General features: G+C 49.7%; 9 protein-coding genes across 9 annotated transcripts; 5 read left to right on the plus strand and 4 right to left on the minus strand.

Annotated features, from left to right (window-relative positions):
* Positions 1-95: 95 nt before the first annotated feature.
* Positions 96-1,804, plus strand: ANOM_002372 (SET domain-containing protein; the record flags this gene model as incomplete). Its single annotated transcript, XM_015547629.1, has 4 exons — positions 96-392; positions 485-1,011; positions 1,072-1,654; positions 1,721-1,804. 4 exons carry the CDS (start codon positions 96-98, stop codon positions 1,802-1,804), a joined length of 1,491 nt encoding a protein of 496 aa, XP_015410538.1.
* Positions 1,805-4,904: 3,100 nt separating this feature from the next.
* On the plus strand, positions 4,905-7,755 carry facB (C6 transcription factor FacB/Cat8; the record flags this gene model as incomplete). The annotated part of the gene is made up of 5 exons (XM_015547630.1): positions 4,905-5,413; positions 5,476-5,789; positions 5,850-6,130; positions 6,180-6,537; positions 6,598-7,755. The coding sequence occupies exons 1-5, from the start codon at positions 4,912-4,914 to the stop codon at positions 7,753-7,755; spliced, it is 2,613 nt and encodes an 870-aa protein (XP_015410537.1). The 5' UTR covers positions 4,905-4,911.
* A 2,021-nt stretch (positions 7,756-9,776) lies between these two features.
* On the plus strand, positions 9,777-12,727 carry tktA (transketolase tktA). The gene is made up of 7 exons (XM_015547631.1): positions 9,777-9,848; positions 9,925-9,989; positions 10,284-10,426; positions 10,489-10,573; positions 10,640-10,934; positions 11,004-12,367; positions 12,433-12,727. The coding sequence occupies exons 2-7, from the start codon at positions 9,936-9,938 to the stop codon at positions 12,544-12,546; spliced, it is 2,055 nt and encodes a 684-aa protein (XP_015410544.1). The 5' UTR covers positions 9,777-9,848; positions 9,925-9,935; the 3' UTR covers positions 12,547-12,727.
* A 371-nt stretch (positions 12,728-13,098) lies between these two features.
* ANOM_002375 (spermidine synthase) lies at positions 13,099-14,725 on the minus strand (the record flags this gene model as incomplete). The annotated part of the gene is made up of 5 exons (XM_015547632.1): positions 13,099-13,443; positions 13,612-13,875; positions 13,931-14,078; positions 14,145-14,325; positions 14,548-14,725. The coding sequence occupies 5 exons, from the start codon at positions 14,723-14,725 to the stop codon at positions 13,099-13,101; spliced, it is 1,116 nt and encodes a 371-aa protein (XP_015410543.1).
* A 1,037-nt stretch (positions 14,726-15,762) lies between these two features.
* On the plus strand, positions 15,763-16,828 carry ANOM_002376 (uncharacterized protein; the record flags this gene model as incomplete). Its single annotated transcript, XM_015547633.1, has 2 exons — positions 15,763-15,904; positions 15,963-16,828. The coding sequence occupies 2 exons, from the start codon at positions 15,763-15,765 to the stop codon at positions 16,826-16,828; spliced, it is 1,008 nt and encodes a 335-aa protein (XP_015410542.1).
* Positions 16,829-17,534: 706 nt separating this feature from the next.
* Positions 17,535-18,473, minus strand: ANOM_002377 (ubiquinol--cytochrome-c reductase subunit 8; the record flags this gene model as incomplete). The annotated part of the gene is made up of 4 exons (XM_015547634.1): positions 17,535-17,788; positions 17,865-18,042; positions 18,242-18,267; positions 18,442-18,473. 4 exons carry the CDS (start codon positions 18,471-18,473, stop codon positions 17,734-17,736), a joined length of 291 nt encoding a protein of 96 aa, XP_015410541.1. The 3' UTR covers positions 17,535-17,733.
* Positions 18,474-18,689: 216 nt separating this feature from the next.
* On the plus strand, positions 18,690-19,965 carry phb1 (prohibitin subunit PHB1; the record flags this gene model as incomplete). The annotated part of the gene is made up of 2 exons (XM_015547635.1): positions 18,690-19,041; positions 19,100-19,965. Coding segments are annotated over 2 exons (864 nt in total), but the record flags the coding sequence as incomplete, so codon positions are not given.
* On the minus strand, positions 19,964-21,330 carry ANOM_002379 (25S rRNA (uracil2843-N3)-methyltransferase; the record flags this gene model as incomplete). Its single annotated transcript, XM_015547636.1, has 2 exons — positions 19,964-20,497; positions 20,581-21,330. 2 exons carry the CDS (start codon positions 21,328-21,330, stop codon positions 19,964-19,966), a joined length of 1,284 nt encoding a protein of 427 aa, XP_015410545.1.
* Positions 21,331-22,466: 1,136 nt separating this feature from the next.
* On the minus strand, positions 22,467-25,211 carry ANOM_002380 (putative cell wall proline rich protein; the record flags this gene model as incomplete). The annotated part of the gene is made up of 1 exon (XM_015547637.1): positions 22,467-25,211. One exon carries the CDS (start codon positions 25,209-25,211, stop codon positions 22,467-22,469), a length of 2,745 nt encoding a protein of 914 aa, XP_015410565.1.
* Positions 25,212-25,834: the final 623 nt, after the last annotated feature.

Genomic DNA, 25,834 nt, shown 5'->3' on the forward strand with positions numbered 1-25,834 from the left:
TAGTAACTTGTGGTGGGGACCTCGAGTGGACTCAGATACCCTTCCAAGCGTATGAATACACGTCTATCGGTGATAAATTACGAACCAGAGGGAATATGAAACGCGAATACCTTCCCATCGAGACACTCTCTGCTTGGACGAGACTCAATGGCATCTCCGTCGATGGGGTCACGTTCCGCAAGTTGAGAACCGAAGAAGGCATAGACAAGGGATGCGCGATAGTTGCGACAGGAGAGAAGGGCAATCAGAGCTCAGAGACTGGAGAAGCAGATGCACAGGCCCTCCTTCGGGTTCCCTCTGACTTGATTCTGTCGCTCAGGTTGGTTGAAAACCACGCCAAGTCTGATCGGTATCTGCGCGAGGTACTAGATGCCGTCGGCGATTTCGGAAGAGTATGTCCATGTCTGTCTTTTAGCTAAGTGTGGGGAATTGGCTGGGAGATTAATGAGAGTTTTGTGTTGAGGACATGGGCTGATATGAGCAGACAGCTAGGGGTGCGATTTTGATCTTCTTAATCCTCCAGATCACATATTCTAGTCCGGATTTCGCGGATGAGCACCATCGCATTGGGGTGTCCAACCCTTGGACTGAATATATACGGTATTTACCGTCTTCAATAATACTACCTACATTCTACACGGGGGAGGAGCGGGAGCTTCTGCAGGGGACATCTCTGAAATTGGCGGTGGATGCAAAGATCGCCTCACTTGAGAATGAATTCGAACTCTTACGCCAATCAACTGAGAGCATATCTTGGTGTCGCAAGCATTGGTGGGATGAGGATACAGGGAAGTTCACGTTGGATGACTGGAAATACGTCGATGCCATGTACCGATCGCGTATGGTGGACTTGCCAAGCTCTGGCCATGCAATGGTTCCATGCATTGACATGGCTAACCATGCATCTGAGGATATTGTGAAAGCTTTATACGACGAAGACACAGAAGGCAATGCGGTGCTTCAGCTACGATCGGGGCGGAAACTTCATGCCGATGAGGAAGTTACTATATCGTGAGTTTTGATGTTAACTCTCCTCGCAGAAGCACGCCTCATGGTGATGGTGATTCACAGGTACGGGGACGACAAACCAGCATCGGAGATGATATTCTCATATGGGTTCCTCGATCAAGAGCGAAACGGCGCAAAGCAGATATATCTCAATCTTGATATTCCCGAAGACGATCCATTGATCATGGCCAAGAAACGAGTTTGCAAGGCACCACCTGGACTTCGGTTATTTGATTCTCCTACGGCGGAAAGGGGCAGCACTAATTGGGATAGTCCGTTTGTCTGGTGGCTTTGCGTGAACCAAGAAGACGGGCTTGAATTTGAAGTATTACAAACCAATGATGGGGGTAGAGAACTCAAGGTCAGTTGGAAAGGTGAGGAGATCAGAGATTCCGATGACCTTAAAGCCTTCTTGATAAAGGACCCTCTCTGGGATATCTTCCAGCTTCGAGCAGTGGTGACTGTACTGGATCGACTAGAATCTCATTTCCTCATCCTCCGAGAAACTCAGATCATGGTTGAAGAGATCAATCACAATGAGGATATGCTTGCTCTCTTCAGGCCTGAGGTGTATAGTACAATTAACAGCCTGCGTGAGTTGGAGGGGAAGCTATTGGAGAAAGGAATCGAGGACTTGGCCCAGCAGGTAAGTGATGTAATCTAGTTAGCTCGGTGGGCCACATTGGGCGGACACTGACCATCATCCACACAGAGACAGGATCTGATGGCGAGTGAGGCGGTCACCGCGTATCTCACCCAGCAACAGTCCGATGATGTCGAAGAGGATTTCTCGTGATCATCAATCCATGTATATGCCTTGAAGATACAAGGCCATTTCACCCAATCCGCCACTGTGCTTGGAGTCATTAATTTCGCTACGTTGCTACACAGTATCGAGCACTGTTAGCATCGTTTAATCCATACCGAAACCGGGACCTGTTTGAGTTTCGCATTATCCACTACGGAAGGTCGATCATTCAATTAAAATGAACGTGGATTGTGGGGAAACCCCAGTTGGGGTAAGGCAACAGAAAAAGTTGGTGGAGTCCCAAGTTCATGGCTACCTAAGGGTCGAGATCGTGTGTCAGCGGGCCAGAGGCGAAATTCCTTTTGAGCTGCCTTTATGAAATTCTATGACGTGATGCGGACCAGTCTTTCCAGAATTCCGCTGATGCCCTTAGCCCCAGGGGGTTCTTCTCATTTGGCTCTTGATGGGGACCTTCTTTCCCAGTCGCCATGTGGTGTATGTACCCGTGTACCAGTTTCATGGGTAGCATGAGCCAATAGTGCGTCAACCAGATGTATGTAGTATATCTCTATGACCATGGATTTCTTCGAGTTGACTGGAGAGCCAGCCTGAATCAAGAGCCTTGACCATGAAAGCGTAATCCGCCTTATTTTGAGACTAAAAATGCTTTAGCGTCAACTAGTATATGCAGGGCTCTATACCCATTGTACGAAATCATTGTATCAGGTATGTACGATGGCTTGAATCTTTCGTCTACTGCGGCAGCGATAATAATAGTGCATCAGGAATTTGTTGAGAAACAATCCCTCGATTCATGACTACAATTGGCCACTCGGTCCTCTGGTGGCTCCGTCATCCCCGGACCCGTAATAGTTTGAGGTCCTTCAAATTAAATCGAGCAGATCTAAAACGAAAAAAAGAAAAAATAAATTGAGAGCAATCCCCTTTTGGAAGCCCTAGGTCCACACTGCAGTTTTCTCGGGGAACTCTCGGATTCTACTCCAAAAGGATTGATTCTCCGAACAGGCCCTTGACTGTCTGAAAATTGTGAACATAATGGCCTAAAAGCTCATTCGTGAACCGGCCAACTGTGACATTTTATCTTAGGGACCTTTGCAATCAGTCATTCTCCACAGTTGTAGCCATTCATCTTCCCAGTGAATGCTAACCGTAGTTACCGTAGTGTGTACCTACTATATCGGGAAGCTAACTATGTACGAACGGAACAAAAACACGCATAAGATCCCGAACCAAGGCGATTCTTAAAATTCCAATCAATCGCAATGGCAGAGACTAAGCCGGTGCAAAGTTTCCTGGGAATCCCCGCGTTTTTCTCCAGTTATGAACGGATGGGGAAATGGCATGACACGGATGTTGGTTACGAGGATCAACGCCCTTCGAGATCTGACTGGAGGGCTTGGTTTAAGAGTTAAACTAAACTGAGCCCTAGTGAGTTCGCATGGCTTTTTGAATTCAAAAAGTTCCCGGTATATTTTCGGCGGGTGGCTTGAGAGGTTGAACTCTGGTTCGGTGTTCTTGGACTCGTCAGTGAGACGTAAGGAAGACCGCGGATGCTTCAACCCGAATAAAAACCGGCGGTTCCAAGCCAATTCTACGGGTGTCCTCAACCGTGGTGAGGGATGCGGAGAAGCCCAGGCCATCGGTAATAAGAGAGCGGCTTGTTACCCGGTATTTTATCCTTCCTTTCTTTGTTTTTGGTTCTAAGTGATAATGTGATTAGGGTTTTCAGGGTGAGAACACCGCGCTCCGGAACTCTTGTTCTACGGCTCTGATTTTGATATCGGGTTCTCAGTGGTTGAGGGTAGGCCCGGGATTGCGGGGAGTTAACGTCAATGACTGAATCAAAGCTGGTTGATCGAACTAGGGATCTTCGTTGCTGACTTGTTCGAAGGGAATGAAGCTTCTCTCTGGTTCGGAGCCATGACGATCGGCGATGACGGGGAGATCATTAATACACTATGCAGCCCACTTGGGTACTCTCTGGTTTTAAAGGTAGGGTTTATTCGGCGAGAAAGCATACGGAGTACTATTGTCTCGGACTCTCAAACCGTGGTGGTAGGTTGCTAGATTTGATAAAGAGAATGATGGATGAATGTCTTATTTAGCCTCAAAGGATAAGAGCGTTGCATCTGACGGTCTACTATGAGTGGACGACGGCGTGAAGGATTTTTGAGTCTAAATCTCAAGGATACGTTGCTTCTGGGCTTTTCCCCCTGTTCGCTGCTGCGATGGAATTATTCCCTGCTAGTCTCCTCCTGCGAACAAAAACCAATCACTGACCGTTCAACGACTCTCGCTGGCGATATACCTGTGGCTAGTCCTTCGCCAGTGCTAGGCACGGGATAATCCCTGAAATTTAATATCCCTAAGTTTCATGCTTCATATATGTTAATTCTTCCCAATAAACAGACGCACACACACATGAAGAACAATGACCAAATAAATGCGGAGGGTTCGGGCTGGAAGTCAAATAATTTAGTATGAATTTCATTGAACTTTAACTCTGTTAACACGAACTTAGAGTGAGCGTAATGGTATTACAGATGCTCTCCGGTTGTCGAGTGTCAAGTGAGCAATTGAAAATCGTCAGCGGGAAGTGATGATTGGTGGAAAGCCCAGTCGAAGCTCCACTGGGCTACCCCACAGCCACACCCCTTTGAGCCTGCATCCGTCACCCGCGCCTGCGTTGGTAATCCCGGGCCTGCCAATACACTGCCGTACGGAGAACCACGGACGGACATCGAAAAAGTTCCTTGTGGTTGGCCTTTCCCAACATGCTTATGCTCTCCCTTCCCTTTCCCTTCCCCATTCTTATCATCGTCTCCTCGGCTGTGAACCGCCACCTTCCTTACATTTAACAATACCTCCTTATCAAGAGAATTCCGCTCCCCATACCTCGACCCTTTGTTCGTCTACTAGTACGGAGTACTACATACAACGTTACATACACTACGATCGGCTATCCTTTCCTACCAAATCAGTCGGCTACATACTTTCGACCCTGCCGCGCCCACTACTACTACTAGTACATATTATCACTTGAGTGTCTACATCTCGGCTCACCCAAGTGTTAAATCGAATCCTCACCGTGTAAACCGCACCCGAGAGCCAAGGAGTAGTCCTTTCGGCGGCAGATGCTAAGAGCATCCAGCAACATGCCTGGAATTCTTCCGATGAAAGTGATCAAGGTCGGCAACGGCGCCCAAAGTCGTATCGCCCAGGCCTGTGATCGATGCAGAAGCAAGAAGATTCGCTGTGATGGTATCCGTCCATGCTGTACGCAATGCGCCAATGTCGGTTTCGAATGTAAGACGAGCGACAAACTCAGTCGCCGCGCTTTCCCCCGTGGATACACCGAGTCGTTGGAGGAACGAGTACGAGCTTTGGAGGCGGAAGTGAGGGATCTGAAGAACTTGTTAGATGAAAAAGATGAGAAGATCGACGTACTATCTCGGATACATTCTTTCTCTCCCTCTTCACAACAAAGGGCGACTGCCTCTGTCCGGTCGCCGTCTGAGTCGGTCAAGTCAGGCGTGCCCGACACGAATGAAGGCGTCATTCAGGTCCAGGAACCGTTATCGTTAGGTGAATCATCCGATGTCGAATTCGGAATTGCAAATATTCGTGGTTATAGTGGTAAGTTCATTCTTTGGAAGTGGTAGGACTTGAAAGGGCGCAGGGCAGCTAATCCAAGTTAGGCGTCTTCACAACTAGACTCATGGATCAGGGCCGATTGCCACCGAATGTCTCGACTAAGGCTCTAACAACCTCACCTGCCCCAATTTCAGCCTCTCGTACGGACCAGGTCATCAAGACTGCGCCGCGACTTGTGTCTGATCAACTGATTAATATTTTCTTCCAAGAGTGGGCTCCTCTTTACCCGGTTGTTCACAGGCCCACTATCCTTAAAGCCTACGAGCAGTACCTGTCAAATACAGACACGCTGCAAGGTAGTAGACATGATATGGCGCAGTTGAACTTGATATTTGGCATTGCAGCTCTTACGTCAACTGTAAGTCAAGTTTGTTACGGCGATACTCTACAGTTGTTCAAAGCTAATATGAATCGACAGACGAGAACCAACCAGGACCCAACATTCTTCGAGAATAATTGGTCTCCAGTCCTCGAATCGCTCTCAGGCGATGTGTCTGTCTCAACCCTGCAATGCTACGTTTTGGCTCAGATGTACTGCATGACCAAGGGTGACTATACCGGCCTTCTACGCTACCGTGGCTCTGCCGTCAGTCTTTGCCATCAGCTCAGACTCCACCAGAGTCAGAAACGCTTCTCTTCCAACGCTCTGATTGCTGAGACACGGAAAAAGGTGTTTTGGTGCCAATATGTGGTCGACCGGTACGTACTTTGCATGCTTAGGAAATTCTCTTCTCTGACATGGCTACAGCTTCGCTTCTGCTTTAACTGGATTGCCTGTTTTACTGCGCGAGGGAGATATCCGTACAGAATATCCAGAGGATATTGATGATGAGAATGTCACCGAAACAGGTTTCCTGCCTACCCTTCCTGGCGAGTCTACTCGCATCTCTAGCGCGATCGCGTTGTTTGCGGCATGCAGAATTTTGAACAAGGCTTTGGAGGATCTGTATCCCTCTGATGGAGGGTACGAAATTCCCATCTCCAAATTGCGTTTGGTTGCAGGACAACTAGACGGATGGGTGAAGACCTTACCTCCTCACCTCCGTTTAGAGTTCTCGCAGGATAAGCCTAGCACGAATGTTACAAGTAGCCGGTCGCCACTTTTGGTAAGTTTTGATGCGTCATTGTACTCAAATTACCGGACACTTGCTAACAATCTCGCCTAGTCTCTTGTTTACTATTTTATCCGTTCATTAATCCATCGCCCGGCTGTCTGCTTCGGCGAGGAACAGATCCGTTCTTCGTCTGCGCTCGCCGTCTCTGATTGCAGCAAGCGCATCATTCAAATTCTTCAACTCCTCGATGAGAGGCGCCTTTGCCTTTCGCTCAGCATCAACCGAAGCGAGTTGGTTTTCTCCTCCGGTCTCGGGCTTCTGTGGCAAAGTATCGGCCTCAAACGAGACAGCAAGCTTATCAAGGAAAGCCAGAAGCTGCTTACTGCGATCATTGATCAATTGGAATCGGAGTCCCCGGTTGCTGCCGCAGAATTCAGTACGCTGGCTAATGCGCTGGTCTCACTGGATGGTGGCAAGCGTGCAACATCCGATAAGCCCCGTGAAATGTCACCCCCTGAGCAGAAGTCATCAAGATCTCCTAAAAAGCAACTGCAAGCCTTGAAGGCCCGCTTGGCTGCTAGCGCCGGCTTCGGCCAGCCCGCAAAGCCAGACTCGCCATCACGCAGGAATACCATCTCCGGCGCCAGCCCTCATATTGCCCAGCGTCAGATACGGTCTTCTAGTTGGGCCAGCCTTCCTACCCCTGAAAACCTGCACTTACCGGGAGACAAGATGTACTACCCGTCTCATCCTTTGGGATACGATCAAGGCCATATGCTTTCCAGCTCTGTACCCTCAGAGGCTGCTCACGGAGCTATCACGATGTCCGATTGGGAGTTCGTTCTCAGTGATATGGACCGAGGTTATTCTAACATTTTCACCGGAATCTATGGTGGCAAAGAATGTGGTGACGACGCTGGACCTTTCGCATCCCTGACGGCTGAATATGCGCCTAAGCCCGACTCAATGACAGCACCGCTGCCGGGATCCCACAGTGACCTCCAGGGGCTGTCCCCCGAAGCTTGGTCTTCTAGCAGCAATAGCGATGTGGCCCCCACTCGGGAGATGGCGGCCCAGAGCGTCCTGAGTTACTCGGATGAAAGCATGGGCAGTACGGAAGAGGCGGTACCCTACAACGACCTCCGGTTGTCCCCGGAAGAGCAAGCCAGTCTATTGGATCCCTTCCGGGGCGTTGTGATTCCGGCTACGGAGGACGAGGTCACTGAGTTTGGGCTGATGAACGGGTGGGATCGGCGGCTGGCCGTCTGATTTGCTTTCAACCATATACATCGTCGTTTTGGCTTATGGAGTTGCATATCGCTTGATTAAAGTTGTTTGGGTGGCGTACGCACAGATGTTTCCCCTTGATACCTGGAGATTTTTATGGAGTTATGGGATATCTATGTATGGTATGATAAGGCTTACCCACGAGATGTCGTTTGTAACGAGGCACTGGTGAGATGCTTTTTAATGTTTGATATATGGTTCGTCTTTGAATGATTCTGTTACGTACAGTGCGTCGGTTGCCCATGTATCCGCCAGCCGGTTTTGTTTTGAGCGAATAATGAACGTGATGCGCATTGATATCGTGCCTTACGGTAAACCTTCCTGTTGGAGGCCGTCGCTAAGGATTGAATGCGGGGTTGTCCAAGATCTTTAAGTTGCTGTAGCCTGTCGCATATGGAAACGCGACGTGCCGTGCATACAGAAGTCGGGTACGACCGGAGTTCAGCATATGAAACATGGTGATCAAACCAAGGCCGTAGACGGCGACTCTAGCCTATCCGAATCATGATATGGTCCAAGACGACGTTTCATGACCATTCGACCTTCTCGGCTAGGTACCTTTGACACTTCCTTCCGCCGAGGTACATTACATACTTACCTACTTTGTACTTCGGGATATACTACTAACTGCGAGGTACATACCATACCTGGTGGCATTGACTTCAGTGTGCAGGTATGCCGTCGGGTTGGCCTGATTGGGAAAGCCGTTGCTGATTTGGTGGTGAGAACCTGGGGAAGAGATCATTCTCGATGTGTAACTCGAACCAGGGATGTGTTTTCTAGCTGCTGATGAGATCCATGTCTACCCGCATATGACGTCCAATGGCTTGCGCGAAGTGTATATTTTGATGTACAGTACAGACACATACGGGGTGCAGCAGCAGGGTCTGTACCTCAGTACTACTAGTGAGGACCTTGATGGAAACTACCAATGTGCCTGGATTTTTTTTTATTATTATTAAGAATGTTTGCAAAGGTCCCCCACGGTTTAATTGACCTCCAAAATAAAAACGGAAAAATACTATATTCAGCAAGGTAAAAGAAAATTCTGGACGGTCGCATGGGGGTGCCATCGGAGTAAAGTCCTCCGGGACCCAGCCTTCGGTGTGTGTTGTTCGGACGACGGCCAGGACTACGCTGGTCCGGCTGATTATTTGTCTATGGGGATGGGAGTTACTTTGGGTAATGTCTATCGCCGTCTAGATTCTTTATAATTCTTGTGGTAAGCATTACGGAGCAGATATATACTTTTGAATGTGGGAGATGCGCGAGAGGGGCCAACGCATCCGTTGATCTGTCAATAGTTGATAATCGGGTACTTTATGCATGAGAGTTTCTGGAGGGGTTTGGAGGGGTAGATGGCCCTTTTTTTTTGCGGAGTAGTAGTACTTCGAATATCAGATCCGGTATCTTTCTCTATGGCCGGGCCTTTTTTCTGAGGATTAAGCCTTGTAGATATATCTATTAATAATGACGGCCTTTGAAATGGATGAATTTAGGGTTCTCTTGGGTCAGGAGGCCCTTCGTTTCCAGCTCTTCCGTCATTCAAGTAGTTATTGTTGATTGCCGAATTCGGGGGAGGGGCACGGTTGATTCCTGAGGCAGCCACAGCTTGGGATGCGACGAAAGTTTGATTGAATCCGGTGGACTGACAGCATTTGATAGTAGGAGGTTGGGCAAAGCATGCGCTGTCAGAGTGAGTCCTCAATGGCTATGAGATGAGGTAGGACAGGGGATTATTGCCGTATTTAGTTTTATTCTATATTATTTTCTTCAAATTATTTTCTCAACAGAGATGGAATCAGGAGTGCAGCAACCGGTGAGCATCGCCAGCCCCACCGGAAGACATCATTCCTCCCCCACTTGCCAATCAATGCGAGTCCTGGACCCCTCCATCATTATTCATTGCCATCTCAGCACGTCCACGGTCCTTTACTCCCTCTCCTCTTCTTCTTCTTCTTTTCTTCTCTCTTTCTCTTTCTCTCTTCTCCTCTCATCTCCTCTCCTCTCTTATTCTTCATTCCTCTTCATCTCTTCTTCCCTTGACTCTTAATTTACGAGGAAGAACAGGAATAGTACGTCCCCCTCATCCTCCTTCTCAACCGTTGAGGTGCGAAAGCTAGCTGTCTAACTAACCTTCACCCGCATTAGATTCTGCAATCATGGGTTACACTGATTTGGATCAATTGGCTATCAACACGATCCGTGTTCTCGCGGTATGCTCTCTTCTCCCATCTCCTTATATGCCCGTCCCCGGTCCTCCAGTATTCCATGCGGAAAGGGAGTGTTGCAAATCTCTAGCTATACCAGTGTCAGCCGTATGCTGGATCCGGATGTCCATGGGATGTCTCGCGGTTCATCACCGCCAATGGCAATTACTGCCCCAGAGCCTCAATCCCCTTCTGGTCGTCTTCCACAGCGAAAGCTTGTGCATTGAGACATGAGAACTGCTGCAGAAGCCATTCCTTGTTATTGATCGGTTGACATCATACTAATATCATGATCGGTAGGTCGATGCCACCTCCAAGGCCAACTCCGGTCACCCCGGTGCCCCTATGGGCATGGCCCCCGTTTCTCACGTCCTCTTCAACAAGTTCATGAACTTCAACCCCCAGAACCCTGACTGGGTCAACCGTGATCGTTTCGTTCTCTCGTAAGTTCCCGGTGTTGTTACTCCCGTAAGCTTAAGATCCCTTGCTGATAACTTCATTTCAGTAACGGCCACGGTTGCATGCTCCAATATGCTCTTCTCCACCTCTTCGGCTACCAGCTCTCCCTGGATGACCTGAAGAACTTCAGAGTATGTCTCCCACTGAAATCCAGAGTTTGAGGGAACTAGACGGTCTAACTGGAACCCTCCCCGTAGCAACTCGACAGCATCACCCCCGGTCACCCCGAGGCTCACGACACCCCCGGTGTTGAGGTCACCACCGGTCCCCTTGGCCAGGGTTTCTCTAACGCTGTTGGTCTGGCTATTGCCCAGGCTCACACTGCCGCTATCTACAACAAGCCCGGCTACGATCTCATCAACAACTACACATACACCTTCTTCGGTGATGGCTGTGCTATGGAGGGTGTTGCCAGCGAGGCTGCCTCTTTGGCTGGTCACCTGAAGCTTGGTAACCTCATTGCCATCTATGATGACAACCATATCTCCATCGGTAAGCGATCAAGTCTCTCTATTTTCTTTGTGGCAGTTTTGCTAAACGTTGTATCCTCACAATGAACAGACGGTGACACCAAGTGTGCTTTCACTGAGGATGTCATGAAGCGTTTCGAGTCCTACGGCTGGCACCACGTCTGGGTCAAGGACGGTGATAACGACCTTGACGCCATCGAGAAGGCCATCCAGGAGTGCCGTGAGGTTAAGGACAAGCCCTCCGTCATCCGTCTTACCACCACCATCGGTTTCGGCTCCAAGCTGCAGGGTACCGGTGGTGTTCACGGTAACCCCCTCAAGGCTGATGATGCCGAGAGTGTTAAGACCAAGTTCGGCTTCGACCCCAAGCAGAGCTTCGTCGTCCCCCAGCAGGTCTACGACCTTTACCACAAGACTGCTTCTCAGGGTGCTGCTAAGGAGCAGGAGTGGAACCAGCTCTTCCAGAAGTACGCCGCTGAGTACAAGGATGAGCACGCTGACCTCACTCGTCGTCTTGCTGGCAAGCTTCCTGAGGGTTGGGAGAAGAGTCTGCCCACCTACAAGCCTACCGACCCCGCTGTCGCCTCCCGTAAGCTGTCCGAGGCCGTCCTGGAGAAGGTCCACAGTGTCATTCCCGAGCTGCTTTCCGGCTCTGCTGATCTGACTGGTTCCAACAACACCCGCTGGAAGAATGCCGTCGACTTCCAGCCCCCTGAGTACAACATTGGTGACTGGTCCGGCCGTTACCTCCGCTACGGTGTCCGTGAGCACGCCATGGCTGCTGTCATGAACGGTCTTGCCGCCTACGGTACCGTCATCCCCGCTGCCGGTACTTTCCTGAACTTCGTCTCCTACGCTGCCGGTGCCGTCCGTCTGTCCGCTCTCTCCCGCGTTCGCGTCATCCACGTCGCTACCCACGACTCCATCGGTCTGGGTGAGGACGGTCCCACTCACCAGCCTATTGAGACCCTGGCCCACTTCCGTGCTCTCCCCAACTGCATGGTCTGGCGTCCCGCTGATGGCAACGAGACCAGCGCTGCCTACTATTCTGCCCTCACTTCCAAGCACACCCCTAGCATTCTGGCCCTTACCCGTCAGAACCTGCCCCAGCTTGAGAACTCCAGCATTGAGGCTGCTCTGAAGGGTGCCTACGTCGCCATCGAGGCCCCCAACGCTGCCGTCACCATCATCTCGACTGGTTCCGAGGTCAGCATCGCTATCGAGGCTGCCGCTTACCTCAAGGAGAAGCACAACGTTGTTGCCCGTGTTGTCTCCGTTCCTTGCTTCGAGGTCTTCGATGCCCAGGACAAGGAGTACAAGCTCAAGGTTCTCCCCGACGGTATCCCCGTCCTCTCCGTCGAGGCTGCCTCCACCATGGGTTGGGAGCGCTACGCTCACGAGCAGTTTGGTCTCAACCGCTTCGGTGCCTCCGGCCCTTACAAGCAGGTCTACGAGGTACGTTCCCTGTTCCGAGTTCTATCATATCTTGTTGACGTGATGCTAACTTTGCTGTCCTACAGAAATTCGAGTTCACCCCTGCCGGTATCAGCAAGCGCGCCCTCGCTACCATCGACTTCTACAAGGGCCACCCCGTGCGCTCTCCTATCAACCGTGCTTTTCAGCAGATTCTGTAGATGTCCTTTGTTAGCGTGATGATGCCTTTTACGTTTTGTTTTAATGAATCCATGGGACGATGTTGATTTCTGGGAGCAAAATACCCAGGGAGAAGTCCTATGTTTGATGATTTTGTTTGAAAATTCCCTTTTGGTAGATTTAGAGGGATGAGGTCAAAAATGAAGAATACCATGTTTATGTTCAAGTTCACTTATTCCTATGCGTATTATGTATGTAGTGGCTCAATTAAAAGCAGACTTGAATGATGATTACTGTTACCTCTACATAGAAGATCTGAAGGGCAGCACACTACTTCATACAAAAATGCTTTTTATCCTTTATTGCTGTATGCCACGGACAATGCTGCCCGTCTCTGTAGAACACGAGGAAGACATCATCACAAAGGAGGGAAAATGTAATAAAGACAAAGAAGAACAAAGAGAAAAAACCCTTGTTGTATTCATCATCATCAAATCATCATCGATTATCCGCCACCATGGCGCCTCTAGATGGAAAACAGCGTCCGCCCCAAACAGATTTCATTCAAAAGGGTGCAAAGGACCAATATCAATCTAGTTGTTCAGAGCCTTACGGGCAAAGTTGGGCAGAACGAAGCTAGCCCGGTGGATATCCTGGTTGTAATAGCGGCAGAGACGCTCCTCCTCCTCGATAGACCACTTGCGGACGGGCTCGCGAACGTTGCGGGTAGCGTCCTTGCAGCAGACCATGAAGCCAATCTGGCCGGAGGGGTAGGTGGGGATGGTGGTGTAGGCGTATTCGGCGACGGGGAAGACCTCCTTGCAGGCCTTCTTGAGGTCGGTGATCAGAGAAAGGTGCAGCCATTGGTTCTCGGCTGCAAGTGTGAAAATGCTAACCCAAACCGATTCCCGGAGGATTCGGGTGGTTTGGGGCGTAATCTGGTTAGCTTCATGCTCTTCTAGTCCATTTATAGGTGATCAACGTTGAGGGGTGGGAAGGGGGACAGGTAGTACAAAGGAATAGGGAGACAACAGATAGGGGAGGGAAAGGGGGGAAGAAATGAAGAAATGAAGAAAACGAAAGATTTCGGGTAGCCTCAGGCAGACAGAGAGAAGGAAAGGCGACGAACAACCTTGTGTGGTGATGACACCTCCCTCACGGAGCGCATCGCGCAGGAGCTCAAAGTAGGGCTTCTGGAAGAGGCTCTCGGCAGGACCCTCAGGGTCGGAGCTGTCAGTGATGATGACGTCGAACTCGTTCTTGTGGTTCTTGAGGAACTCGAAGCCATCACCGACGTGGGTCTTGACGTTAGGGTGCTGGAAGCCGATGCTCATGCCGGGGAGGTACTTCTTAGAGAGACGGATGACGGCCTAGAACAGCAAAGTAAGTTCAAGTTTACCCAGAAATGAACCCAGGGCTGTATACCTCATCGATATCGCACAGGATGGCCTCCTCAACGGTCTCGTGCTTGACGACCTCACGGAGGACACCGCCATCTCCACCACCGATGACCAGGACCTTCTTGGGGTTGGGGTGAGAGTTCATGGCGAGGTGGGTGATCATCTCCTGGTAGCTGCATTTAATTAGTCGATGTGCCTCTCAACCCGTGGGGGTAAAGTTTTGAACGAAGGCGACGTACGAGAACTCATCGCGCTCAGTGCACTGGATGACATTGTCCAGGACGAGAACAGTGCCGTAGTCACTGCTCTCGAAGATGAGGACATCCTGGTACTTGGACTTCTCGTGGTGCAGGATCTGGTTGACCTTGAGGTTCATGGCCTGACCAGGCCACATGCCGGACTGCTCGGAGAACCAGCCATCTGGGCAGGAAAAATGATGTTAGCGAATGCATACCAAGCATTAAAAGGGATGAGCATCGCTATGCGACGCAATTGAAGTCTTCATTCGATCCAATCCGAGATTTGGTCACCGTCGAGCGGGGTGTTGAAGCCATTGACAGGTGTAGCTTAGTGATGAGGCGGGGTATCTCTGGATTGATGGAGGGGCACATTTGGTGACGACGGTGATCATGAAGAAAATACGTACCTTGATAGTGGGGTGAGTTATCTCGGACATGGTGATGGAGTGGGAGAAGTGCGAACGAAAAAGGGTATGAGAAGCACGAGAAGGTAAACGTCGAGAGAGAGAAGAAGAGAAGGAGGAGAAGAGGAGAGAAGAAAGAGAAAGTGAAGAAGATGCGCGCGCCAAGTGGGGGTTCATCGATATGTGTATTTGGGGTATTGAACGTCGTGTATTGGGGTTACATCCGTATTTTTGAGAAATTTTCTCCTCTTCCTTCCGGTTTGGGGGTGGGGATTTGGGCTCTGTTAACGGAGGGCTCGCAAACCCATACAAGTCGTTTCGTTGAGAATACTTCCGTGCAAGTCAGGGCAATTGATGGGTCAATTGAGCCACTCTCGCCCTTCCCCAAAGACTCAATTGAGCATAGTCATTGGTCCATTTGTAGAAATGAAGTAAGAACAAACTGTTAGCGGGCCCATCCTATCTTACCCTAAAAGGGAAAACTATCGCCGACGGGCATCAGACAACTACTTGTACATTGATAAGACAAGCATACAAGTAACAAGAACAGATGTACGGTAAAAGGAGGGCGAAGTCAGAATATCGCCCAACTTCTTAAAGCAAAAGAGTGGGTGAGTTAACTACAAGGCTAGTACAGAAGCACAGATTCAACTCGAGCGACTCTTGACAGTAATATCAGTCTAGCATACACCTTGGGGAACCACTTCCAGCCCTAACAGTTAGCCTTACAGCTTCTAAACAAAGATATTTGGTTCCTGCATACCAACCCTGGGAATCTATGCAGACCCTGGGGTATATCTGTGTATCTATCCACTGATATGGCCTTGTTTGTCGAAGTTATCAAAGTATACAGCCCATGGCATACAAGGAGTCGCTTCTCTTATGCCTTAATATACCTATTACTTTCTACAATGACTGACCTTTACATTACATTCCATGCCTGGTATCATCATGCACAAAAGCCACCAAACATGACAAATTATCTCTATCCCCTCTATGTGCGTGTATTTAGTTGACAGTCTGTGTGAGTGTAGTCAATCCATTCACTGTCAGCGTAACTCCAGAAACTGATCCAACTACAGGTCAGTCACACCCAGAGCCTTATCCCCACAAAACAAACATCCGCCCATACTTACAATGCACACGCACTCACACTCATGCCCACCAAAGAGCACACCTTTTTTTTCTACAAAAGCCACGCACATAGTTACAAAATGAGTAACTTGTCAACAGACGCACCAACCATCCAGGCAGATCAGCATGCAACTGAAGTCCTTCGACTATTCCGCGCAAAATATGACGCTTTCTACAAGAATGGCGCGCAAAGTGCAGCCCGTCAGTTAGCCTCTGAAACGGGTGTGTGTATGTCCCAAAGAGAAGGGTCAAGATGCCCACTAACAGAAAGAATTCAAAGACATGACCCACTTCAGCCAGACGGCAGTTGAGTTCCTAGCCACCTTGATATCGTTGCCAGAATCCATCAAGTTTAATGTCAGAGAAGGCCTCGTGAGATGGATGTCAGACATTGTAGAGGGAAGACGCAAATCCACCACAGTGGTGCCATTCCTCGAGATCCTGCTGGCCCCAGAAAAGGGCAGAAACAACGGGGTCGACAGTTTTGACATCTGGAAGGCAGTGAACAGGCACTTTGGGAACAACAATACGAAGCTCATCTTTCCGTTCCTGGGCCTCCCCTCAGAGCTCCGTCTGATCATCTACGACCACTACTTCGAGCTCGAAACCGCCAGCGCCAGCAAAAAGCTGATCGATCATGTAGTTCCCCGTGGCGAGAACCGGCTCTCTCTGATGGCTACCAACCATCAGATCTATACTGAAGCTCGCAAGGTTCTCTATACGAACTTCGCCTTCGGGCTGAAAAGCGTGCCTCATCTGCGGCAATTCTTTAACAATCTCAGAGGGGACAGCTACCAGATTATCCGCAAGTTGCAGATTGAAGATGTGTCTGCTGAGCATGTCAATGCGCTTGCACAGATACTATCAGGCCATGGATTGCTGGGCGTGCGGTCTCTTAAGTTGGTAGCAACTCCAAACTATATGGGCCCAGCGTCTCTCAGGGCCCAAGTCGGAAGAACGAGAAAGATCCCTACGTACCCGGTGTTTAAGAAGAAGTTGCGCATAGCTGTGGACAAGTTGTTCTATCGCAGTGGTTTTTCAATTCCTAAGCCGCCCACACTTATCTTGATTGATTTCCGTAAGGATTCAAGCTGGGATATCGCATTCCCTAAATATTGGGCAGTCGCTGTTACTTGGAAGGAATAGTCTAGCGCTGGAGTGAGATACTGAGAGTCAGTAGGTCTGTCGTTGTTTCTGTTGGCATAGCAGCAATAGGTGTTTTAGGACAGGCCATTTGGATTGGCAAGAGTCATAGTGTACCTTTTGACGGTAGCTACATCTCAGTTCTGCCTAAAAGTCCAACAGCATGCTTGTTTTTCTTTATTTCGTTCGACTTGTGGAGCTGTTCATATGAAGAGATTGACAGACACTCAACGTAAAGGGGTGCTAGTAGGTATACTCCCTAACCATCCAATTAGATAGGTAATTGTTTTCTGGCAGAATCATTGAACAGTTAGCCCAAGAACGTTCGCAGGACCAGAATCTCTAGCACATCATATAAGAAACATCGATATTCCTGTGTTTGAGAGAGATTCCCTGAAGTAGCCTCTGTCTTGATCATCTATGACAATGTGTTTTTTGTAGTAAATGAACTTTATGGTAGATGTTCAATTAGTGAGGTCGACCGCCTTCCTATATCGGTCTAACCAAAGCGACTCTGTTTGCAGTCTGGGTGAATTGGCCAATCATGACCAGTGGATCCTATGCCAAATTCAAGTCATTTGATTGGAGCTTCTCCCAAATCCAATGCCAACAACCTGCCCACATATAAACATCGTATCTACCTGCCAGGCGGTAAGGTACTCGTCTCGAATTTCTCGTTACTCGCATAAGCATAAATATAGCATTCTTGTCTGATCTGAGGCACGAGGAGCAGGTCCACACCGGATTACAGTCGCAAAAGTCATACGCATCGTAGCGTAATAAAACCCAAGAGGCCAAGGTCTGACAATAGAACACACAGCGCATTCGATTGCTTCTAGTTACTGTACATTGCAATCCCACTCCTTTATCCTCCAGTTTGAAATCATAGCACCAAGTTATATAACCATTTACTCGTCACCACCCTCAGCAAGGCGGCCAGGCTTGGAGTTGAGGTAGTGGTTCCTAAACGTCCAAAGTTAGTCACTAGTTCGCCTTAACCAATAGCTAACTGTGAATTGACTGAAATATCAGCACGTACTTCTCAACAGCCCAGTCCATGGCGGCGTAGGCGATGATGAAAGGAGGGGCGACGTAGAGAATCTGGTGTCTGAATCTCCGGAAGGTGTTGAAGAAAGCAGCGTGGGCGGTACCAGCCAAGGGGCGCTGACGGTTGGGAGACAGAGAGTAGGATGCGATGCGCTGGGGGGTAGGGCAACCTAAAAAAGGATATGGGTATCAGTATTGACGTCGGATGGAAATGACATCTCGCGTCTCTCTGTTGGCAAGTTCGCAACCAATGGAATTCATATTTTGAATTTCCCAAGCTTTAGTCCTGGAAGGCGGCCAATTGATCGTGCTCGTGCTCTTCGAGATAGCGCGAGATTTCTCACTGCATGGGAGGGCCGTGGGACCTACCGAAACCACCCCAGTTACCCATGAAACTGTTCGGATCATATTGTTAGCCATTTCTGTCTTCATTATACCCCTCATAGCATCAGATACAGAGCCGTCCTGGCGTGAATTGCAAAGCACAGGCCGGTCTAGTTGAAACGCACCCGGCCGGAAGACCCAGGGAGCAAAAGCCCACCACGATACCAAATGCAGGGGCTACTTACACTCCGTTCTTAGGATCCACGTGGCCACCCATTTTGAAAGAATGCGTCTGGCAATTGAACGACTGGAAATGCGGAGAAGGTGGACGGACGAGACTAAGGGCAAAGAGAAAGACGAGGTTCGAGTTCGGGCCAAAACGGCGAAGTTGGGAAGATGAGGTTTCCGTCCGGCACTAGTCCGCATCGGGACAGCATGCGAAAAGCCCGACATCATCAAGTCAATCCAACCCTTTGAAGCTCCTCATCGACCTATCATTATTGAACAGTCCCCCTTTCACCATGGCGGCAAACGGTCTCTACAACATCTACCGTCTGGCTCTCCCCGTCGCCACGGGTGCCCTGATCTTCAACAACTCTATTTACGACGTTCGTGGTGGTTCCCGCGCTGTCATCTTCGACCGGTTGTCTGGTGTGCAGGAGAAGGTCGTCAACGAAGGCACCCATTTCCTTATCCCCTGGTTGCAGAAGGCGATCGTCTACGATGTTCGGACTAAGCCCCGTAACATCTCCACTACCACTGGAAGTAAGGACTTGCAGATGGTCAGCTTGACACTGCGTGTTCTCCACCGTCCAGAGGTCCCGAAGCTGCCGGCCATCTACCAGGTAAGATACATGTCCAGGAGATCGATATGATTGTTGGCCGGTATTAATAGCCCCTTAGTCGTACGGTACCGATTACGATGAGCGTGTTCTCCCCTCCATCGGTAACGAAGTCCTCAAAGCCATCGTCGCCCAGTTCGACGCCGCCGAGCTCATCACCCAGCGTGAAGCTGTCTCGAACCGTATCCGCACAGATCTCATGAAGCGTGCAGCACAGTTCAACATTGCATTGGAGGACGTCTCGATTACACACATGACCTTCGGAAAGGAATTCACCCGCGCCGTAGAGCAGAAGCAGATCGCCCAGCAGGACGCCGAACGGGCCCGTTTCATCGTCGAGAGAGCCGAGCAGGAACGTCAGGCCAACGTTATCCGTGCGGAGGGTGAAGCCGAGAGTGCCGACATCATCAGCAAAGCTGTCGCCAAGGCCGGTAGCGGTCTTATCGAGATCCGTCGTATTGACGCCAGCAAGGAAATTGCGCAGACACTATCGACCAACCCGAATGTCACATATCTCCCTGGTAATGATGGTAAGGAAGGTGGTAAGAACACCAGCCTTCTTCTGGGTCTGAGGAGCTAAACGCGATGTCTGGGTGTCGTTAATTTTCCGATCTACTTTTCCTTCCACTCTCGCCTGAATTGATGTTGTATTTTTTTGAACCTTCCAACTGGATGGATCTATCTGGGCGTGCATGATCTCCCCTGGCGAATGATGTTGTATGGCTGGCTTCACTTTTCCTTTTACTCTTTACCCTTTTCGACCAACTTGTAGCAATAGCATATCCATTCCTCTCTACATGTAATCCAAGTTCCTTGGATGAGACAGCTTGCATTAAATAACGGTAATGGTATCATTCTGTGAATCAAGCAATCCTAATCTCACAATAACGTCCTTTATTGCTTATTCCCGCGAAACTTCCCTCCCCTAATTAGCCAACCTCCGATAAATATGCACCTGATACCGCATATCCTCCAACCCAGCCCCTTCACCCACATCATATCCCAGCCTACCCACATCTCTCCTCCACCACCGCGAATCTTGCGAATAGATCTGCTCCCACTTCCCCTCCGCAACAGAAAGAAGTGTATGGTCCAAGAGGAACTTCATAGGATACTTCCGTTCCTGTACTGTAGCAGACTCCGCGCCGTCCTGCGCTTTACCCTTGCCGAGTTTCAACGTGGAATAGCTTCCCGGACTATCCACCACAAGAAGCAGAGTCCCCGGTTGTACGAGGTCTGTCGTGCGGAGCAAGAAAGCAGTTGCTTTCGCCATAGAAGTAGAGAAGAGCTCATTCAACGTGAACATGAGCGTCACCATGACGGTAGTATTGCCCTTATCCGAAGGGCCAAGATGGAGAATATCCTTAAGCTGCTCCTCCGAGATAGAAAGCACATCCGAGCGTCTGAACCTAACCGCGAAGCCATCGGCATCCTCGCTCTCTTTCTCACCCTCACCACCCTTCCCTAGATTCAACAAAGGCGCCGGATGGGATCTCGACCCCATCACAGCGGGGACCGAATAGTATACGACAGTCGATCAACAACGCTCGACCAGTCCGCAATATCAACAGCCGTCACCGAGAGAGCAGGATGGTTTATCGATTTCGGCACAGAGCCCTGGTCAGCAGCAGCAGCAGCACGATCACCCCCATCCAAAGAAACGCCAGCAACGCCAGCAGAAAGCGCCTCCCCCTTCTCAACCTCATCCACCAAGTCCCTCCAAGCAGCCGCCAGAGCAACGATCTCGGCGCCGGCACCGCCCCCAATACAAACAACATGATTCGAACCAGTAGAAGACACCAACCCACCATCCTGCTGCATCAGAACCTTCAACAAGGACCTAAAAACCCCCGCATAGCCCAACGCCCGAGACGCGCTCCACCGCAGCGCATAAGCCCTCAGCAGATCCTCATTCGCATCGGTAAACGCGGAGTCAAAGTCCCGATTGTAAAGATGCGACTTGATAGTCTGGATCAGCGTCTTGATATCCAACTGCCGAGACACTGGGGTACTGGTAGCATCTGTAGTAGTAGTAGTAGTAGCATCATCGCTGCTACTCTCATTTTTCGCTACATTCGCATTCCCACCATACACGTCATTCAGCAAAGCCGACCTGAACACATTCAACAGTAACTGCTGCAACGTCACCGGAATGGTCGCCGAGAGATCGATCTGGTTGGTCTCCTCGGACTCCGTCTGCGGTTTGGCCTGTCGTCGAGGGGCCTGCGCCGGCTTCTTTTTCTCCTTCTTGGTGTCGCGGGTGTGTTGCCCTTGGGAGGACTTTTTGGGCATGGTTGAGCGTGGTGGTCCCATTGTTTGTGTTCTTATGTTTTATTTTCTTCTTTTTATTTATTTGAAGGACTTGGTATCGTTGATGGCGTTTGCTGAAGAATTGTATTTTTTGGGTTCGGCTGTGGGGCACCGATAAAGATTTATATAAATGGGGTGGAAGAGTTATAACGGACTCTTCGGGACAATGTATGAGAATTTGAGATAGTGTATTTTCTTTGTGATATCAGAGAGATCCGATCTAGATGGACTGTCTTGACTTGTTGACTGTACTTTGGTTCAGCGGTGCAGTTCAGCCATTTTCCTATGCTGCATGCCTGAGATGTAAGGCAATAACGAATTCGCCCTCATTCTAGTCCTCACAGGTGATCAAATTGAGTTGTCTTGCTTCAATGGGGAGTTTGTCTTCATCGTCCCAGAATTTCCAAATGCTGACATATCCACTGCAATGGCAGATTGGATCAAACCAGCAGAGTTCTTACATCTGAGGGCTCCTACAATGAACGTTACTTAATACTATGCAGTTAATGCTGAAAATAACAAGTAGTAGTATTGACAGAGAGTGTAGATTTGATACTCTATTCATAGCTTCCAGCTCGTAGACTCGGATGCCAATAATCAGAAAGCCTCACAGTATATTGACCGGCGCCTCCAACGGTAAGCCGTCAATTTAGAAAGATGGAAAGAAAAGATCCCATATTAACATGGCCAAGGGCATGAATACCACATGGGTCAAATAAAAGACTAACAGGCAAAGTGCACATCATATGACCGCCAAAATGAATCAGAATAGGCAAAGAAGAAAAAGAACGAAAAAAAGGCTCTGAACGATAAACGAAAGACAATCAGAGAAAGATATGTCCATAAATTGTAACCGGACATTAATGAAAGACGAGAAATGATGTAAAGAGAGCATTGAACTCTTACGCTTGTAAACACATATCAAAAGAGATTCGTCAGTAGCCCAACGCGACAAGTGGGCAGACTGGAGAAAATAGAGAAAAAGTAATAAGATGAAAAAGGGCAAAGCCAATAGAAAGAAAAAAAAACGAAACGATCTTCCAAAGACCACGTCGAGGGAATCATGTCAGGATAACTATGTACAAGAAGCGGATTCCTTTGTAGGATCGAGGTTTTGGTCATGACAGCTGTTCTTCTGGGACTGCACTCTCATTCAATTTGTCCTTGTCCTTTGTCTTCCAAAAATGCATCAAGCGGCTGATCCGGTGGTTTTTCTTTTTCCCTTTCTCCGGTTCATCGCTCGGCGGCTTTTCCTCATAACTCAGCTTACTCCTTTCTGCGTGAGACCCCACAACCAACTTGGAAAGGCTGGCCAAACTTGATCGCTTCGAACTGTTGGCCTGGCTGCTGCGCCTGTTAACGGCCGCAGAAAATGACGCCGAGCGATCTGTAGACAGCCGGGGCCGAGGAAAGAAGGTCGCTGAGAATCGGTTCAGAGGATTCGTCGTTGTTGATGCACTGCTAGTCAACGAAGGCACATCTTCAACAGATGCATGAGGAAAGTCCATAGAAGGGTTGTAAGGACTCGAAAATTTACGGTCGGTGGTGGAGGAAGTCGTGATCGAGCGAGGGGCATCTGATGAAGAGCCAGTGAAGTCGGGAGATGGAAAGGAGGAGTTAGACAAAGAACTACCACCCTGAAGAGAGAAGGGAGGGATATTTGGGGTGAGTTCGATGGGTGAAGTTGAAGGCCTATTGTCGGCCGGTAGAAATCGTGGAGAAACATCGGGACTAGGAGGCACTCCTAGTCTGCGTTGCCAAAGCTCCTGTTTGATTATCTCCGCTGGTCCTGGGCTCTTCGGTCGAATGCTGAAAGGATTTTTGGCATTATGAAGCTGGCTAATGGCACACTGTTGTCCTACGAGACGGCTGCTATCCTGATATGTAGAGACAGCGATAGGCTCGGATGGTTCAGGTAGCCCGTCCTTCTGAATGCCGAGACCCGACTGTTGTGTATTGACTTCGCTTGTGTGTTCTCGAGTAAGGGTGTCCGAGCTAACTTTGCCATCCTCTGATTGGAGGTCGACGCTTTTAGTATTGGAGGAAACAGCCTGTACTGGAATAGTGTCATCGCTGTGCCTGGGGGATTCACTTGTAGCTGCCAGAAAAGCATCTTCCTCTTCTTCGTAAAACACATCCGGGTTTTCGAGTGACGCGTTATTCGCGAGACGCGCCTGGTTGAGGAAGCTACGGTCAAAAGGCGGCATTTCCGGGGCACTTTCTGTACGTCGGTGATAGCGCATTTCTGGCCCGACAAATTCGCCTCGGCGTCCACCACTATACATCCGCTTTGTCGCTGCCGAGAAACCGCTCTCAGGGGCACCGCGGGATCGCCCATCAGGAGTATTAAAAGGCCCCAGAGCTGCATCCAGATCGATGATAGGGCTCAGAGCATCATTCTGTGTTGTTTGCTCGTAGAAACTCCGTGGCTTCCACGAATTTTCCAGGGTAACGTGAGGTTCAAGTTCAGATGTTGTCTCATTCGATTTTGGAACAGCGGGGTTGGTAGGGGTCCGAATAATGACGATATCCTCATCATCGTCAAAATTCACGTCCACTGCTGATCCGAGATCTGAATTGGTCCTCTTAATTGCTGGAGGTGTAATTTCGGACTGATTCGCCTCGCCCTTCGTCTCGTCCTTCTTCGACTGATGGCGCTTCCCCTTTCCCCGGGTAAGAATAGCCCCAGCCCAAGAACGTACTTTCTTCTGCCTTTTCTTAGCCTTCGAATTTTTCTTCGAGGCAGACGTAGACTCAAACGACCCACGGGCATCCTCGGTGGATGCATATGAATCACCATCGTCGGAAGAAGAGTGTCTTGAGGATTCTGCCCAGCGACTGTCATCGCCATGATGTCTCCTCAATGCGGCGTCAATGATCCCGGAAGATATACTTTTGCGAAAACGAGAGTGCCCCGTGGCAGAGAGAGGCCGCTTCATCCGAGATGCATCGTCGGTTCCACTGATCGTGTTGGGATCGAGCATCAGAGATGCGTCCGCTGTTCTCGGTCTCGGCTTCTGGGTTCGATCCACAGATGATGACGGCTCACTTGTAAATGGACCAGGCTTTTCACTATTTCTAGTGGTATCATCCGGTCGTACTGTGCTTCCAGAACCCTTCGAGATTTCGGAAATGGGCTGCTCTTCGGTGAGACGGTCGCGTGCTGTTTCGGGTTGGACAACGGGTAATGATTCATCACTAATCACAATCCGGGGAGAGGCAGGCGGGGTAAATCGACCTAAAGTTGTTGCTGAATAGCATGTGGGTCTAAGAGCCTCGTCAGATGCACCAAGATCACGCTTTGCGCCTGTCGAGAACAGTGGCGCGCTTCCGACAGCGGGCTTCAGATCGAGCGTGTTCGATATAGCGGTTAGATCAACACTAGAGATCGCCGCCGAGCGCCGATGGGCATGGCGACGCTTTCCAGGACCACCCGCACTGAAACCCGGCCCAGGAATAGGGAGCTTAGTCGGCGTTGTATTCAAGTCAACCTCATTGCCCCGACTCGCCTCCACTGGCTCAGAGCTTACGAGTTGCTCCCCGCCGACGAACTCGCTACATCGACGACGGTGTCCACCTGCTCGATTCACAGGGAGGTTCGGCATCGAGGGTTGCGATGAATGTGCGGATCCTGGGTTAAAAGAAAAGGCGGGAAGGGGTGGAGGTCCGCTAGATGGGGCTGCCGAAGTCTGAGTTGTTGCATCTGGATCCCGCGCTGGGAATATAAACGGTGGGTTTGGAAGTGGTGTGGACATTGTGAGGTTGCGGCGGTTGTGTCTGCCGGAGAACCGATCCGTAGAGTCGAGATACTGGGAGAATGCCGACGTAGTCTGCGGCTGCAGAGGAAGAGAGATCGAAGCCATTGTCGACCCTGATCACGCCGAAAACCCAATTGCGAAATCCACGGCGAGCCAACGACTGTCCGGTTAACCCCGTAGTAAGTGATCCAGACGCACAGATACCTCCAGACCACTATGACTTCCCTATGACCAATGGAAAGCCCGATGTTGTCTGGAGGCCTTCAATTTCCCATTGGCACCATTGATTATGCTGCACCCAAGCCACGCAGCCTTGTATCACCAAGTATCGAAACTTTATAACGTCGAACAGAGATGGACCGGAAAAACGACGATGCGTATATCGACTACACCGAAGAGGTTGAACAATCGAGCGATTCCGAGATGAACTGATGTGGGTGGAAATGTGCTAAAGCCGAGAATAAAGGTCTGTTTGTTACGCCGGCTACGAAGGAGAATACTGTAAGGAGCGGACGGCCCCGGAAAGGCCACGGAGTCTGGGGACGAAGCGTCGGAAGCAGAGGGAAACGAGTGAAAGAGCGTGGAAAGAAGTAAAATAATAAAAATGAACAAAAACAGTCCAGCGATAGCGAGAGAAAGAACGGTAGAGAAGGGTAAAGAGGAGGAAAGAGGAGGAGGGGAGGGGGGAACGAGGAGAAAGAGGATCAACCTGGAAAAAGGAAAATGAA

The sequence above is a fragment of the Aspergillus nomiae genome (genome assembly GCF_001204775.2).
Source record: "Aspergillus nomiae NRRL 13137 chromosome Unknown contig00027, whole genome shotgun sequence".
NCBI classification, from domain to species: Eukaryota; Fungi; Ascomycota; class Eurotiomycetes; order Eurotiales; family Aspergillaceae; genus Aspergillus; species Aspergillus nomiae.